Genomic DNA, 18,941 nt, shown 5'->3' with positions numbered 1-18,941 from the left:
GGTTAAACTAGTTTACATCATAGTTCACCCACATTTATTTTCCCTAGACCCCTTCCATCCCCCAGGTTAGCATCTTAGCTAATGAAGCACATTGCCATTATTAATCAGACAGAATTACTCATTAAATGAACGCAAGGTGGTCAGGATCAACTTGCCAAGTACAAAACAACTTGCAAGGCTAGCCTAGGATAGCATCCTGAGTAGACTCTGCCAGTTTCCCACCCTGGAAACTGCCTGTGGACCATAGGCACGCTGTCAGAACCATCCTATTTCACAAAGGAGCCGTCCAACACAATTGCACTTCCCTCCCGGTATGAAATGTCAGGGTCAATTGAAAGAAGACACACAGCACATTGATTGCACACGTGGAGCATGCTGATTTTCAAACTTTGACTCAACTTTGGCAGGACTTAGCCCAATCCTGAACCAGTCAGTCCCCTACCAAAAGCCCCAACTGTGAGCAGCCTCTTTACCTTCCGAAAAATCAATCAGTCCCAGCAAATGAAGCAGCTTCAGAGACGCACATATAATCACAACAATACCCACTGTTTGCAGTCCTTCCGACTCCCACTCTAAAGTCAACATTCTCCAAGCAGGCAAATCATTCCAGGCTCCACACCAGCGGGGAAGAGCGGGAGGCAGGTAATTAGGGGGCCGGCAGCCTCTAGCTCCCGAGAAGGAGTTGCAATAGGAAAAAAGTGAGCAGCTCCTCTCCTCGTCGCGGTGGAAAGCAACTGACTCTCCCGGCGGAGAAGCGATCCCAAGCGGAGGCCAGTCTCCTTTGCTTCTCTTCCCATCTGTTTAAGGGAGGAGAGGGGCTGCTTTTGCACGCTGCCGAGGTCCACCTAGCTTCGGTTCCGTGAACATCGGGACCAGCTGCAGTGGATGAATCTCGAGAACGTCCAGAAAAACAGCTGTTTCAGAACTGGAGACTTTGCTGTGTCAGTTGAAAGAAAAAACACTCCCAGGAAACTTGCACTAGGGAGCACACTGCCACCAGCACTGTTCATCCTAATGTTCCCAGACTCCAGCTTTGCAAGTCTGTTCAGAGCTGTTTTAACACTATTTTGTGTGCGTGTGTGTGTGAAGCTTGACAAACGCCCATTTGCCAAAGGCGGCTCCTTTCCCTCACAGCTAGCTCGTTAGAGGAAAAACTAACCTCCTTCCACAAAAAACAAAAATACCCAGGGATGATATTTGCAGATGTAGCCCCTTCCTCCCCCAGCTCTCCCTTCTCCTCCACATTCCACCTGCAATGTATTCCAATAGAAATGAAAGGACAATACATGACAGCTGGGAGTTCTTTGTCAATCTTGGCTTCAGGTCTTACTTAAAGGGATGCCTAATTGAGCACCTACCACACAGGCTTCCCTGTCACAAAGGTCTTATCTGGAGGCTTTGACAAGATTAATTTGGCTGGCAAGTTTACTAACATAAATATAGAGGGGGGGCAGAGAAGGCAAGAACACTGTGGACATGTGGATTCTTAATCAACAGAAGGGCAAGAAGGAATGGTCAGGCAGCTGAGTTTCTTTCAATATACAGCCCAGGACTTAACCCAAGTGAGGAATCTTCCCAAGTATGCCTATACATACACACTCATGTTTTCTTTCTCTAAAGACTACACATGAAGGGAGAACCGACATTCCATGGAACAGCTAAGTGAAAACATAGCCCAGGTCCTGCCAAGATCACTTAAGCACAATCAGTTCTGTGTTCCCAGCAGTTGCTGCTCTCTTGCTCCAGTATCATTCTCCTAACTCCAGGGATAGCAACATACCAAACCAAGCCTAATATCCAGGAACACATGATGGGCCATCTGGGGTGCCTTAGCACACTTTCTTATCAATTACCTTGAATCCTAGCTAGTCTTCAAAGCTCAGTTTCACCTTAGATCACAGTACTTACTGCTGGAAGGAACTTTCGTGGATCAAAGATCATCATATAATTATAGATTTTTGAGCTGGAAGGGACTTTATAGATCATTGAGTTCAAGCCTCTCATTTTAGAGATGAGGGAACTGAGGCTGAGAGACAGTAAATGACCTACCTAGCATCTCCAAGTTCAATACTCAATCCACTACCATGGAGGTGTCACACACATGTCTTTGTCCAGCATGTGGTCAGCAGCATTCCTGATTAAAATGTAATTGGGAAAAATTTAACAAAATGAATGGAAATACAATAAAACATAGACACCATTTCATTTTAAAAACTAAGTCAATATGCAGCCTGCAAGGAAACATAAAGACATATTAGTGCCCCCCCACATTTGAGTCTGACATCATTGTATTACAGTAACCTGAAAAGAGCTACCTCACACCACTAGTTTTACAAATCAAGAAACTGAGAGATTAAAGTGACTGCCTACAGTCACACATTGTTAGAGGATGAATTGCAAACCTGAGTTCTAATTCCCATTCTTGCTTTGTTTTCATTCTACCATGGAATGAGTGGACAACACTGTATTTGAAGTCAGGTAAATTTAGGTTCAAATCCTGCCTTTGACATTCACTAACAGCTTTGTAACCCTAGGCAAGTCACTTTCTTAGACTCAGCTTCATGTGAAAAATGGGTATAAAAACTGAGTAGTTACCTCGAAGAGTTGTGAGATATAATGTATTTAGAGGTTTAAGTACCATGTTAAAATAAAATAAAATTAAGCCTTAATAAAGCTTTACTTAACTACCTGAGCTCATGCTGTGCTTTGCTGTTTCAACCCCTGCAAAGTCCATTGGTTGAACCATTCAACGGACACTTATCAATGTCTTATAGTGTTGATTATCTTTTTATATCTATCTATGCCTATCTTCTTTCACTGGCTAGACTCTAAATTCCAACATACAATGAACTTTTTTTCTTTAAACTTCTATATTCTCCACAAAACCAAGGACAGTACCTGCACAAAGAAAACATGTAATAAATATGGAGTATTATTCCAAGCACATTATATAGTATATTTTGGAAAGAGTAGGAGGGGAAGTACATTAAAATCCTACCCATATATCAATAGAAAATCTGGCTTTCTCATTTTTGGGTCCAGAAATATTGCCTTTTGTTTTTTTACCATTAAGAAAAATTCAGAACACTTAAAGCATTATTTTATTATCTTCTGATGAGATTATAGTTTGTTCATTCAACAGTTTATTTATTAAGTATGTTCTTTGTGAGGGCCATCGTGTGTGTATATATATATATATGTGTGTGTGTGTGTGTGTGTGTGTGTGTGTGTGTATGCATGTACATGTATATATGTATGCATACATATATGTGTACATATGTGTGTATATATACATACAGAGAGACACATATATACATACATATATATCAGTATGGTATAATGGATAGAGAGCTGGCTAGAAAGATGGTATTATAACATGCATAGACAGCCAGCCTGACAATCAGAAAGACCTAGGCTCAAGTCTAGCCTCTGACACATACTGTCTGTGGTATTCTAGAAAGTCACTTAATCTCTCAGAGTTCTAGAGAACTCTTGAGAATCTTGGGATCATAGTTAAAGAGCTAGAAAAGACCTCCAATCCAACCACTTCATTTTAGAGATGAGGAAACTAAGGTCTCTCAGAGGTTCCTGAAGTGGGTGATATCACCCCCAGGGGTCCTAGAATGATCCAGGGGCAGTAATAGTAGCCTCAAGTACAATTGGGGCACATTGAATAAAAATAAGAGGGAGGTGGAAACATAAGGAAAAAAGAGAAGATAAGAAAATTTTGAAAAATCTTTTGTATATGTTTCATCTGTTGTGTAACAGAGTTAAAGTCATAGTGATTACACTATTTTCCAAATATATACACAAAATGCCAGTTATAACCGATCAGTGGTCACCCCTGACAGGTCTTAACAAGCAAGTGTTTGCACACTGTCGGGAAGTCCAGCATGCATCAGCAGGAATATGTGCGTGTTAATGACTTTTTACATTATGATGCTGTATGGTTACATGGTGCAATAATGCACAATCAAAACTTTCAATGCAGGTAAAAACACTTAAATTTAATAATTTATTGTAATATGCATCATTTAAAGTTTATTTTGAAACGATGCAAATTAAAAAAAAATAAAGGATTAAAGAAAGTAGATTTTCTGGGGGGCATTGAGCAATTTCTTTTTTGAAAAGGGGCTAGTAGGCCAAATAAGTTTGGGAATCTCTGGTCTAAAGAAATTGAGTGACTTGCCCAAGGTTATACAAAAATAGATTACAGCAGGAACAGTATTCAAAAGAAGACCCTCTGACCACAGAGGCTGTGCTTTTTCCACCACCTCCTACAGACTAGAAACTGAAGAAAAGTTGCTTACCAAGGTAGGTAAAGGGAGTTTCCTTATCCAAGAATTCTCCATATCAGTAAAATCACAGGTTCCAATACTACTTATCAAGTTCCTACTCTGTGCAGGGTCCTGTGCAAGTCACTAGAAGTACCAAGTTTAGTTAAGTCATGGTCCTTGCCTTCATAATAATAGTAATAAGAACTTAAATTTATATAGTGCTTACTATCTGCCAGGCACTATGCTAAGCACTATTCAATTATTTCATTTAATCCTCATGGCAGCTGAGGGAGGGAGGGACTATCATTGTCCCCATTTTAAAGATAAGGAAAACAGAAGTTATGTGACTTGCCCAGGGTCACGTAGCTAAGTGCCAGAGGCAGGCTCTTGAATACAGATCTCTTAGAATCCAAGCCTAGTGATCTTTCCACCATACTATATGCTTCCCATATTAACTGAGTTGACTTTTATAGAAAAATAAGACTTCTAACAGTAAAAGAAAGTACATTTTAGGCATAGGCTGACATAAAGCCATGGAGATAGAAGATGGGATGTTGTTTGTGAAACAGTAAGAGATATTATAATATAGAATGACACAATTAAAGTAATATGAAATAAATCGGGAAAGGCAGGTTGGTGTCACAAAGCAGAGGGCTTTAAATACCAGGTTGAAGAGTATGGATTTTATGTGAGAGATGGTGGCAAGCTTCCAAAGCCTTTTCAGGTTAGTGACATGGTGAGATTTGTGCCTTAGGAACTAGAAAACACTTCCTTGGCAATCTAAAAAAGAAAAAAAATTGGAGAGGGGACAGAATGGAATCAACGAGAGTATTGTGATAGTCTAATGAGAGATGATGATGGTTTGAATCAGGCTAGTAGAGCTTTTCAGAGATTAATCTTGGTGACAAGACTAACATAAAATTATTTAAGAACAATTAAGAGGGAAGCAACATTAAGTAATGGGGGGGATACCTGTCCTCAGAGTCTCATCTCCAATAGTCAATCAGTCAAAAATAATTTATTAAGTACCTATTATGTGCCAGGCATTGTGCCAAAAGGTGGAGATACAAAGAAAGGCTAAAGGCAATACCCCCACAGTCGAGGATTTCCCAGTCTAATAGTGAGGCAACATGTAAGCAGCTATGTACAAACAAACTGCACACAGGATTAAGTGGAAATAATCAACCAAGGAAAGGCACTAGAATGAAAGGGGGGTTGGGAAAGGCTTCTTGCAGTAGGGGGAATTTTAGCTGAGACTTGAAGGAAGCCAGAAACGACAGTAGGCAGGGAATGATGAGGGAGAGAATTCCATGCACGGGGACAGCCAGAGAAAATGCTTGGAGTCTGGAAATGGAGCTTTCTGGAAATGGAGTTCCTGGAAATGGAACGCTAAACACGTTGAGGAACACTGAAGAGGCCGGGATCATTTGATCATAGAGTATTTGGAGGAGTGGGGAAGGATGTGATAAGATGTAAAAGGACTGGAAAGATGGTGGGGAGGGCAGGTTATGAAGGGCTTTGAACATCAAGCAGAAGATTTTGCTTTTGATCTTGGTGATATGTAGCCACTGGGGCTTAATAAGTAGAATACATACTGGCTATGATAATAATAACAACAACAACAATATTAACTAGCAGTTATATAACACTTCATGGTTTGTGCCACAAGGTAACTATTCATTTCAGATGAGGTTCCAATCTGTACTGGGAGAGAGAATTTCCTCATCGAAAAATCCTTATAGGAATGAAATCCCAGGTCCTGTCCAAAAAATGAAATGAAAAAGAACAGTTATGTGCAACAGAAGCTGAGAGAAAGGACTGATCTGATATGGACTGTGGTAGTATGGAAAAGATTAAGGGGATGTTTGTAGAATTAAATTGAATTGAGCTGGGTCTTAAAAATGAGTAGGATTGCTTATACAAAGAATATCAGGACAGGCTGAAAAAAAAGACACAAAAGAAATGTTTAATAAAGTATATGCTGTGGATAGCGATGAAGCCTAATTGAAGTCAAAGGCTTATTTTGAGAAGTACCGCTGAGTAGGTAATGAGGCCAACATAATCTTGATGAGGTAGAGTGAGGTCAAATTATGTAAAGGCTTGAAAGCCAGGAGGATCTTGTCTTCTATTTAGTTGACAATAGGGAGTTACAGACTCATGAAAAGTGGAGAGAAATGATCATGATTAGATAGCTAGGTGATATAGTGGATAAGGTGCAGGGCCTGGAGTCAGGAAGATATGAGTTCAAATCCAGCCTCAGATGTGAGCTAGCTTTGTGACTCTGGGCAGGCCACTTCCGTTTGTTTTAATTTTCTCATCTGTAAAATGGGGATAATAATAACGCCTACCCCACAGGGTTGTTTTAAGAACTTAGCAAAGTACCTGACACATAGTAGGTATAATATAAATATTAGTATTATGATGATGATAAAAACTACTTACCTCAATGAGATAAGTGTAAGGGTTTCTCTCAGTATTGCCACAAAGTATATCAATTCTTTAACTTGCTTTATTCTATTTACTTTTAAAAGATCTTTGAAAACATTCTGGATTGACTATCTCCAGAACTACAGTAGTGTTAAAAGTATTGCACTTAACTACAAGGCAAACTCTGAAGGTTAGTAAATGCCCCTTGAATAGATTTCTCTAAAATATGTATATGGATGTCCATTAAACAATTAAGCATTACATCCTTCTGATCTGAGGGCCTTTTTGAATCTATAGAAGGATTAGATTTTAAAACATCATTAAAAAGCCATTCTAGCGTCAAAAAATGCCAAGGTTATCATTATTATTTTTATAAAATAATCTACCCCTCAAGGTATATAAAATGACTCTTTTTTTGCATTTTTTTTTGCAATTTAGAAATATTTCATGGGAAATATTGAATGTTTCTAGTTTGGTTTGTGATTTTTCTACCCTATGAAATGTTTATTTTTTACAAAAAGATTCTCTGACACTACTCTAAGCTTGGTGATCCACTGGGTACTTCTGGTAAAATAACCCAAGATCATTTAGCTACGTATATTTTCATAGCACACAACTCCTATTTCCTGTTCACGGGACACATTTTTGTTTCTAATTGATCTCCTTGATATTGATCTATATCAAGATGGTGGTTGTCACTGGCTACCATGAAGGCCTTACTCAGAACCAAAGTTTGACATGAAGGGTAGGATTTCATGGACTTTGGGAAAAGTAACCCATTAATTTAAATTTCTACTGAGGTATACATGAGTCATATCTGGTATTTTCTAGGTTTTGATTGCAGGACTGAGCAGAAGGTGATACGAAAGGGTAGAGCACAAGAAACAGGAAGTTCTATATAACGAGTAGTTCAGTTTGACTACATCTAGAAGGGGAGTAGTAGGAGATACATGTGGAAAATAGAAGAGGAAGCTTAGAAGCAGATTTATAAGGGTTAAATGTCAAGATAAACCCTTATTGCATTGTCTACACTCAAGGTAGTGGACAATACGAAACTATCCTGAATGATCAGAGAAATGATAGGACCAGACCCAGGCATTAGGAATATTATTTTGGCAATATATGATGTATGCTTTAGATCAAACAACATTTATTAAGCACCTACTGTGTACTAAGCATTGGGGATACAACTATGTCCCTGCCCTCAAGGAGCTTACGATTTAATAGACTCACAGCAGGGATTATTAAGAGGTTATCACAATAGCCTTTGCTGAGAGATGATAAGGGTCTGAATCAGGGGTTAGTGGTAAATAGGAATGGGAAAGAGGAGATGTATTGTAGAAGTAACACCAACAGGGTTTGGCAATAGATTGGAAATGTGAGATAAGATAAAGGGGAAAAGTTAAAAAAAATTAATCTAAGCTTTTTACCTCGAGGTGATGACGAATATGATGGTGCCGTAAACTGAGAAAAGTAAATTAAGAAGAAAAACAGGTTGGGGGTGGGAAAAAAGACGAAGAGCTCAGTTCTAAACTTGTTGCATTTCATGTACCTGCGGGACACAGAGGTATCACAATGCCACATTAAGAGCTGCAGACTTGGAGTTAGATGCCCTGACTTGGGTGTCCATTGCGACAAAGCATCTAGGATTTCTGTTTATCACCCTCCATGAATTCCCTTTTCCTAGGCTGCAGATTGATTACCCTGACATTGTGGGCTCGTTATCTTAGATATAGTAATAGTAAGGTTAATGTCAGGTAATTACAACAGAAGGCAGTTCTCAGGAAGAGGAACCTTGGCACCTTTTCTCTGCAGGTTAGGTTGGCATCTCCCCACATGGAATAGAATACAACCTGCTGAGGGGAGGTTTATGCCGGTCTAAATATATCACGTAGTATTTAGTCAGGTTGAGTCTCCCAGTGCTTAAGTAGGAAGCTCCCAGGGAGTAATGTAAGTGCTTTTGAAGCTACATTAACTCTTCCAGGCCATTAGGGTCCCATTTGGCGCTCCACAGTGGGCACTTTATGAAATGGGACCCGATGGATCTGAAGACTTTAATGAACTTCCTAAGTGATGCCAATTTACTCAGAATGACAACCAAGAGCTGTAGAAAAGGGGTGATCAGCTTAGTATTGAATATGTAATACTATAAATGCTCTTGGAAAACATGGCCAGAAGGCATTTCTTACACAAATCACTGAAATATATTAATCAAGACCTCCTCCTTCTCCACAGAAAACACATTCTTGATACTATTACTAAGCCCAATTCTTTGAGGTACATTAGAAAAATCAGGCAGACACAAGGCTGAGGAGAAATGCCATTTCCTGGTATATGAAGTTATACGGGGGAATAATCATCAAAATATTAAGAGCTGACATTTGTTTACAAAATAATATACATACCTTATCTTCTCAAAAAAAAAAGAGAGAATATGGTCATATTTGATAGATGAGGAAACAAGATGAGTGGTTATTTGAATTACCCAAGGTCACTCACTTTCATGTATGGGGGCACCACCTTCCTAGTCTGCATGAGTCTTGATGAAGCTGTTCTGTAAATCCTCCATAGGTGATCAGCTCAATGCAGTGGAGGCCTTTCAATATTTTATGGATGCCAGAGCAGCCTTACCCTGTCCATCTTTTGTCTTTCATTCTCACTACATGATTGGACCATACCCTCTTTTGGTCCTATCTGGATACTTCTTTTTTTTTTTTCTTTTTGTTTTGGCTAGGCAATGGGGTTAAGTGACTTGCCCAGGGTCACAAAACTAGTATGTATTATGTGTCTGAGGCTGGATTTGAACTCAGGTCCTCCTGAATCCAGGGCCGGCGCTCTATCCACTGCACCACCTAGCTGTCCCCAGACACTTCTTATAGGAGTCCCCACGCATAAGTCATCATTGACTATTAAACCCACTATGCATCTCTCCATCATCTTCAGACCATTTGATGGGTGATCTTTTGCTTCCTCTTGCCTGGAATTACATCTCCAGGCCATTTTCTGGACATTTCCATACCATCTGGCCTGTACTCTGGCCACTGACTTCATTCTTCCCCTTCTCTTTAACTTTGGACTATGTCTCTGCTAGTTGTTCTCTATTCGGTAAGAATTTACCTCGTCTTGCCCTGTATTAGGTCTATATGCCACTTCTAGCCATTTGTGCACCATGCTTCTCTCTTTCTAGCTCTTTTTAATGTTATTTCCTTATCTCATTAGAATGTAAGTTCCTCGAGGTCAGGGACTATCTTTCTAACTTTTATTTGTATACCTAGCACTTGGCCCAGTGCCTGGTATATAGTAAGCACTTAATATAACTATATTCATTCTCTCTCTCTCTCTCCCCTCAATTTTGATTTTTCGGAGGCAATGAAGTTCCATATTTCTCAGCCACATAGCGTCACTTTGAGAACACTAGGTCACAGAAGGTGATTTTGCAGTTTGGGATGACTGAGAGTATTGAATAGTTTACCAAATTCAATCCAACCCTATTTTCTCTTGTGAGTCTATTATAAACCTGGTTGATTCATTTTCCATCTGTAGCAATTGTTTTGTTTTGTTTTGTGTATATATCTGTGTGTATGTGTAATCATCGTAGATCTAGAGACATTATGCTTACAGAGACCACTACACACAGACACACAGACACACACACACACACACACACATCTTTCTTATGCACATGACTCTTTTATTCTAAAATCTTTAGTGATTCCTATTGCTTATTGAGTAAAATTTAAACTACTCTTTTCCTGCCATTCAAGGCCCTACATAGGTTGGTGTCATTCTACTTTATGGGTGTCATTTGTTATTCCCTTCTACTCATTCTACACTCCAGCTAAATGAGTCCAACCTCAAAAAGAATACCCAATAAGTGGTCATCTGGCTTTTCTTGAAGACCTCAAGTAAGAAACAACCCACTAATTCCCAACATAGTCCATCACACTTCTGGACAGCTCTAATTATTAGAAAGATTTTCTTTCCACCAAACTTACACTTGCCCTGTTTCAATTTACACTGAAGCCTATTTGTGTTACCCTTTGAAACTAAGCATAACAAGCCTAATTCTTCCATGGCACAGTGCTTAAAAAAGTATAAGACAGTGACCATCTCCTACTTCCCCATTTCTGCCTCTTGAATTCCTACGCATGATTTAAAGCCATAATGAATAAGCATTTATCAAGTTCCTAGAATGTGTCAGGCCTTATCCTAGGTGATACAAATACAAATGCAAAATTGAGAGAGTTTCTGCCCTCAAGAAGATTGCAATTTTTATCCCAACTATTATCCAAATTTAGGGAAACCTAGATATGTCATACCTAAGTTTTATTCAGGAGATTTCCCTGGAATTTCTGGAGTAGAGATAAAAGTCAAAGGGAGAAACAGATACTTTGAGGTTAGCCCACAGGATCAAATATGGTCCAGATGTACCCAGTTACCTCATAGAGCATCTGAGCCATAGCTGTTATGAAGCCTTCTTTTTTCCCCTGGTATCTTATTTTCCCCTTAGTCTGCAGATACCCTCTTTCCCCTCCCCCCAGCTCTCTAAGGTACTTATGTGATACTGTATAGTACAGTTATCTGTGTTTTTATATTATTCCCCCACTAGACTGTAAGTTCCAAAAGCATTTTACATTTCCTCTGGCAAAGCTGTGTAGCTTCTGAGGTCTCATTGCATTCTGAGATAGTGTGATTCAAATTCTTCAAATGGTGATATGGCTTGCCTTATGTCCATGTTAATAACCTCTAGAATTTCTAGTTGTAACAATAAAAAATTCTGACCCATTCTGAATTAGATTTCAGGAGCTACTCAACTCTGCAACAAGCCCTGCAGACAGCATCTGAGTGATTCTCTGCTCCAACTAAGAATAATGTCTGAGAAATTCAGTCTCATTTTCAGGCAAAGAAAATAAAATCTAGGAAGGAAAGGGAGGGTGGGTTTCTTTTTTAGTATCTAGGTTCCAGAACAAACCAGAAAGTTGGAAATAAAATTCTTCTTGTTTTGGAAGGCAAGTCTCATCTTACAGACATTTAGTAACAGAGATGGTTCTAGACTGAGTCCACCCAGTTTGCTTCCTGAAATGAAAGGTTTGTTTTCATGCTCAAATTGGTTCTAACAAAATAATTTAATGCAAACTGTGCTGAAGTACACACACACACACACACACACACACACACACACACACACACACACACACACACACACACACACACCTGCCCTGACAGACACCTTTGAAGTAATGCTATTCTTTTGGAACCACCAGCCCAACCCAAATCCCACCCCCCAACGTGTTGGAGAAGAAAAAGATGGCCTTAATTAGCAGTCCCTTTCTGGACTTCACATTTTCACTGAGGAACAATATGGTAAAGGGAGTGTGCCTTTCCAAATGTTAAAAGAAAACAAGGTATGAGCTAACTGAGCCAATCAGCCATTGCTTTGTCCCTTTACTGTCCAGATTAATTGTAATTAGTGCTAAGCTTTGAAAAGTCAATCAGTTGAGCCTCCTGTTAGCCTAGTATCTAGCTATCCAGAGGAGAGTGAAGAGTCTTAAAATCATATCACACAAGGAAATTTAGCCTGAAGAAGAGAAAGGGGCAGGAGGAGGGAGGAGACATGCCATCATTGCTTTCAAGTACACTGACTATAGTAGAATTGTAGCTAAACAAATGAAGGCTTAGAATGGAAAGGGGTTTACCACCTAGCAAGGATATAGTTCATCATTTATTACTGTCTTCTGCACATTGAAATGCTATAGATCTCAAATTTGAGAAGGTGATTTAGTAAGTGGCAGAGGAGAGGACCAGCTCTTCTGGTTCCTCTCCAGTTCTCTTTCTACTACACTGTGTTGTCTCTTTCAGTGGTGATGCTTACTTGGTGACAATATTTTTTAAAATACATTTTTATTGGTATCTTTTGTTTTTATATTACCTAGATCTTGCTCCTGTATTTCCTCCCTTCCCTCTCCCCAAGAGTCATCCTTAATAATAATTTTTAAAGAAAATGGAAAAAGAAAAAATCATTAAAACTGATCTTTATCTATCTGTCTAAAATCTGACACTATATGAAATATTCCCTGTACATGGACTCTTATGTGGGTACCTCATTATATTTCTTTTTGGGGGCCTTACTATTCTTTGTAATTTCTCAACATTCAGTTTAAGTTGGTATTTACTGGTTGTTATTTCCATTTGCACTGATGAAGTTGCTCATATTGTTTTCCCAACTCCGCTTACTTCATCTGCCACCAGCTCATGCCTTTTCATGCCTCTTTGTATTCATCATGTTTGTCCTCATAGCACAGTGATATTCCATTATATCCACGTACCACACTTTGTTTAGCCGTTTTCCAACCAAAGAGTGTCTACTTCGTTTCCAATTTTTTGGTACCACAAAAAGTGCTGCTGTAAATATTTTGGCTCATAGGAATTCTTTTGGGGTGTGTGTGTGTGTGTGTGTGTGTGTGTGTGAATAACCTTCTCAGGAATATATGCCTACTAGCAGAAACTCTGGGTCGAGAGGGATGAACATTTTTATTGCTGGTGACAGTAACTTAAAGAGAATCACCATAAGGCAAGTGACTGTGCAGTGTTATGGCTTTTCTCTGTCTGGACATTGAGAGAAATTGTGGAATAAGCAGATAAAGAAGGTGAGAAGTGAAATATGTCTTCATTGGGCAACTCCAGCATTACACTACTTTTCTTATACTGGTGAGAAATTGTGCTTAAACAGATGTCTCTGTGTGCAATCAGTACTATGGAGTAGAAGCCCATGTTGGCTCACTTATACTTTATCAAATCAGGATATGACATTACTCTGTGCCTGGTTCAGGGCTCTAAGATGAATTAGGAATGCTCGTGGGATGTATAGTGGAAATAGCATTAGTTTAGGGGACCTGGGTTCCAATCTTGCCTCTGCATTTACTACTTGTGTGATCCTAAAATTTTTCTAAGGCCTTTTCCACCTCTAACTCTATGATCCTATGATAATCAAGTAGTTGCTAATTTGCAATTAGGACAAAAGAAACCATTTGTACAATGAAATACCCCTGGTTCAAGGGTTCGACTCTGTACCACAGCTAATTTGTGTGACTATAATGTTTATTAGAAATTTTAACTGTATATGCATTAGGACACATAGGGCATTCCACACGAGATACTCCATTTCCCTCCTTACGTTGGTCATTTTCCATGATTGGGATGCTCACCCACTTCCCCTTGGCCACTTGGAATCTCTAGCCCCTTCAAGACAGAATTCAGTTTTCTACCTCAAATTGGAGACCTCTGATCTCTGCAGTTGTTAGTTCTCTCACTCTCCTCTGCCTCCTCTTATTTTGCATTCACTCCATACATATTTTGCTTCTTATCTGTGGATGTGCTATATTCCCACCATAAGAATGCAAGCTTTTTGAGGACAGGGCCTTAAAGTTCATTAATGTCTTTTCATCCCCATTATATAGCACAGTGTATAGCTTAAGGAGAAGTTAGGTTGATCATAATTCACATGGAAAGGACTTAGATGGGCTGTTTCTCACATTCCAGTGGCCACTATGTTATATTCTCTTCTTGCCTGGTAGCAGAAAACATTTCTCCCATAGAGATAAAACTATAAATGGTAACTAGGTTCCCAGGTCATCTGGCAAAAATCTCTCCTGCCCATAATGTAGCTGAAATGGTACCATTGTTTCTACCTAAGCACATGTTCTAACTTCCAAAAAACAGCTTAGAAATGAACTTTGGGGACATGTCTTTATTGTAAATTGGAGATTGTTTGTATGTGGCAAGAACAAAAAAATCCAGTGTTTTTCATCCCTCAAAACCACTCAACATTTCATGTTTTAAGATACCATTTGAATGTGGTATATTTTCTCCTTGCCTTTAAAACGCAAAAACAATGCATTTTTTTTCCTATGGCACAGAGGCAAAATATGAGTCCCAGAATGAATTTCTTATTTCAGACTTTCTTATTTCTGTGCCTTTTCAGGAGACTTTCTTGGAAAACTCCAAGTGACTAAACATACATCAGCCAAATAAGGTTGTAGAATTTATAAGAGGTATCTGGAAGAATGGGCTGGCCTAGGTGGCACATTAGATAGAGTACTGAACTTGGAGTCAGGGAGTCAGAGTTTCCTAAAGACCCTTGGCCTTGGTCACATCACTTAACCTCCCTTAGGTTCAGTTTCCTCATCTGCAAAATGGGAATAATAACAGCAGGGTTATTGTTAGGATCAAAGGAGATAACCTATATAAAGCAAACCTTAAAGCATCATGATCATCATCAATATTATTTTTATTATGATTACTACTACTTTTGATTACTATAGATTACTACTACTTTATTCCCTCCTTACTTTCTGCCTTACCACAAGGTAAGGCAGAAAGTAAGGAGGGAGTAAATGGCTCATACAATAATAATAATAATAATAATAATAATAATAATAATAATAATAATAATAATAATAATGGCAATAAAATTGCCTACCCAAATAGTAACAGTCAATGACATTTGCATAGGACTTTCAAATTTGAAAAGTGCTTTACCATCATTATTTTCTTGGAAAGCCTTGGGGCTTTAGCATGTACAAAGCAAAAGAAAACCTGTGAGCAATCAAGCAGTCAATCAGCTAAGCATTTATTCAATACTTATGTACCAGGCACTGTGCTAGGGATGCAAGGAAAAACAATGACATAGTCTTTGGCCTCTAAGAGTGTATTTCACAGAGGGGAGAGCATCTATGAGTAGAAGCATATACAAAATAAGTATATCCCAAACAAATAAAAGGTAATTTTTTGGAGGGGGAAGCAGTAGCCACTGGGAATGGGGGGGAGGTCAGGAAATGTTTTATGTATCAAGCAGACTTTGGGCTGAGCTTTTAATACAATTAGGGATGTGAATACATGGAGGGGTGGGGACAGTGCACTCTAGACATGGAGGGTGGAGGCATAGCCTGTGTAAAGGCACAGAGTTGGGAAATGGACTATTTGGTGATATAAGTTAAATGAGCGTTAACATTCTGATTTTACAAATCAGGAAATGAAAATGAAGAGAGGCAAAGAGATTTGCTTCTTGATACAATTATAATAGGTGGTAGATATGGGATTTCAACATAAGTGTTCTGACTCTTCCTGGCCTTTTTTTCTATTATGGGTCTGATACTATGGCATGGTGACTTTATACCTTGTGTAATGTCTGGGAAAGGATATTACATGCCAAATAGACCAAAGAATTGAATGTATCCCTAGGTAAATGTTGTGGCTCTTCCATCTATGAGTTATTCTCTGAATGACTCTGTTGAAGAGAAAGCCTGCACTCAAAACATCAGTAGATGGAGGGAGAGCCGAAATGGTGGAGGAGAAGACCTTAGTTACACTCTCCCAAATTCCTCTCCAAACAACTCTAAATGAACACCTTCAGCTGAGGTAAAAAAGTCAGGGGTAGAAATCATGATCTCAGACAAAAGAAAAGCAAAAATAAAACTAATTAAAAGAGATAAGGAGGAAAACTATATTGTGGTAAAAAAAAGTCTAGACAATGAAGTAATATCAATATTAAACATTTTTGCATCATGTAACCTAGTATCCAAATTCTTAAAGGAAAAGTTAGATGAGTTACAGGAGGAAATAGAAAAGTATACTATTGGAGAATCTCAACTTTCCCCTCTCAGAACTAGATAAATCTAACTATAAAATAAACAAGAAAGAAATTAAGGCAATGAGAAGAATTTGAGAAAAGTTACATATGACGGATCTTTGCAGAAAAATGAATGGAATAGAAAAAAGTCTACCCTTTTCTCAGCTGTACATGGAACCTTTACAAAAATTGACCATGCACTAGGGCATAAAAACTTTAGAACCAAATGCAGAAAAGCAGAAATATTAAGTGCATTTTTCCAGACTATAATGCAATAAAAGTATCTTCAATAAAGGCCCATGGAAACATATTGAAAATTAATTGGAAATGAAATAATTAATCCTAAAGAAGAAGTGGGCCAAACAACAAATCATAGAAACAATCAATAATTTTATTAAAGAGAATGACAACAATGAGACAAAACACCAAAATTTATGGAATACAGTCAAAGCAATACTTAAGAGAAATTTTTGTATCTCTAAATGCTTATACCAGCAAAAGAGAGAAAGAGCAAATTAATAAACTGCACATACAAGTAAAAAACAACTAAAAAAAGAGAAAAAAAAATCCCCAATTCAAAACCAAAATGGAAATCTGGAAATTAAAAAAGAGACATTAACAAAATTGAAAGTAAAAAAAAAAGTAGCCATTGAACTAATTAAATAAAACTAAGAGCTGGTTTTGTGGGGAAAAAAATAAAATAGATGAACCATTGGTTAATTTGATTAAAAAAATAAAGAAGAAAACCAAATTACCAGCATGAAAAATGAAATAGGTGAATTTACCACCAATGAAGATGAAATGAAAGTAATTATTAGGAGCTATTTTGCCCAGTTATATACCAATAGATCTGCCAATCCAAGTGAAATGGATCAATATTTGTAAAAAATATAAACTGCTCAGATTAACAGAAGAGGAAATCAAATACTTAAATAACTCTATCATAGAAAAATAAATTAAATAAGCCATAAATAAGCTCCCTAAGGAGCTTGGCCCCAGGACAAGATGGACAACATTTCAAGAACAATTAATTCCAATCTTATATAAACTGTTTGGGAAAATAGGCAAAGAAGGAGCCCCACCAAATTCCTTTATAACAGAAATATGGTTCTCATACATAAACCAAGAAGAACAAAAACAGAGAAAGAAAAGTACAGACCAATTGCCCTAATGAATACTGATGCAAACATTTTAAATAAAATACTTGCAAAATAAAGCAAATAAATAAAATACAGCAGCATATCAGAAAGATTATACACTATGACCAGGTGGGATTCATACCAGGAATGCAAGGTTGGTTCAATATTAGAAAAACTCTCAGCATAAGTGACTATATCAATAACAAGACCAACGAAAATCATATAATTATCTCAATGGATGCAGAAAAAGCTTTTGACAAAATACAACAGTCATTCCTATTAAAAACAGTAGAATTCATAGGAACAAATGGAGCTTTCCATAAAATGATAAGTAGTATCTATCTAAAGCCATCATCAAGCATTATCTGTAATAGGGATAATCTAAAATTTTATTCAGTAAGAAACAAGTGTGAAACAAGTATGCCTATTATCACTACTATTATTCTATATTGTTGAAATAGAAATTCTAGCTATCACAATAAGAAGAAAAATAAATTGAAAATATTAAAATAGGCAATGAAGAAACAAAACTATCACTCTTTGCAGCTGATATGAGGGTTTACTTAGATTATCTCAGATATTTAACTAAAAAAAACTAGTTGAAATCTTCAACAAAGTTGTAGGATATAAAATAAACCCACATAAATCATCAGCATTTCTATATATTGCCAACAAAGTACAAGAGGGAGAGATTAAAAGAGAGATTACATTTAAAATAACTGCAGACCATATAAAATTCTTGGGATCCTACCTGCCAAGACAGACCTAGGAACTATACTAACACAATTACAAAACACTTTTTACATAAATAAAGTCAGATCTAAACAATGAGAGAAATATTAATTGCTCATGGTTAGGCTGAGCTAATATAGTAAAAACTGGCAATTCTACCTAAATTAATTTACTTATTCAGTGTCATACTAATCAAATTACCAAAAACATCATATTATAGAGTTAGAAATAATCATAACAAAATTCATGTGGAAGAACAAATGATCAAGAATAGCAATGGAATCAATGGGAAAAAATGCAAAAGAAGGTGGCTTAGCTGTACCAGATCTCAAATTATATTACAAGGTGATCATAATTAAAACAATTGGTACTGGCTAAGAAATAGAGTGATGAATCACTAGAATAGATTAGGTACACATTCACAGTAAGAAAGGACTGTAGCAATCTACTGTTTGATAAATCCAAAGATCCAAAATTTTGGGACAAGAATTCACTGTTTGACAAAAATTCCTAGTGAAATGGGAAAGCATTTAGGCAGAAACTAGATATAGTCTAACATCTTACACTGTGTACTGAGAGAAGGTCAAAATGGGTACATGACTTACACATAAAGGGTGATATCATAAGCAAATTAGGGGAGTATAGAATATTTACCTGTCAGATTTATGGACAAAGGAACCAAACAAGATTACCAAAAAAGACATAGAGAACATTACAGAATATGAAATGGATAATTTT

General features: G+C 37.7%; 1 protein-coding gene across 3 annotated transcripts in view; it reads right to left on the bottom strand.

Moving 5' to 3' along the window:
- KCNIP4 (potassium voltage-gated channel interacting protein 4) overlaps nt 1-18,941 on the bottom strand; it is a 502,065-nt gene that overhangs the window by 234,556 nt on the left and 248,568 nt on the right. The window contains exon 1 of one of the 3 annotated variants that reach the window (XM_020992567.2): nt 474-1,229. The exons of 1 other annotated variant lie outside the window; for it this stretch is intronic. In XM_020992567.2, coding sequence (XP_020848226.1) covers nt 474-585 — 112 coding nt within the window. In that variant the 5' untranslated portion in view covers nt 586-1,229. Of the gene's footprint in view, nt 1-473; nt 1,230-18,941 lie in introns of those variants that run through there. One more of the 3 variants, XM_020992587.2, reaches the window with a different exon arrangement.

Source organism: Phascolarctos cinereus, unplaced genomic scaffold (assembly GCF_003287225.1).
Source record: "Phascolarctos cinereus isolate Bilbo 61053 unplaced genomic scaffold, phaCin_HiC Scaffold_9;HRSCAF=440, whole genome shotgun sequence".
In the NCBI taxonomy this organism is placed as follows: Eukaryota; Metazoa; Chordata; class Mammalia; order Diprotodontia; family Phascolarctidae; genus Phascolarctos; species Phascolarctos cinereus.
The sequence above is the reverse complement of the archived record's forward strand: the minus strand, read 5'-3'. Positions and strand labels throughout refer to the sequence as shown.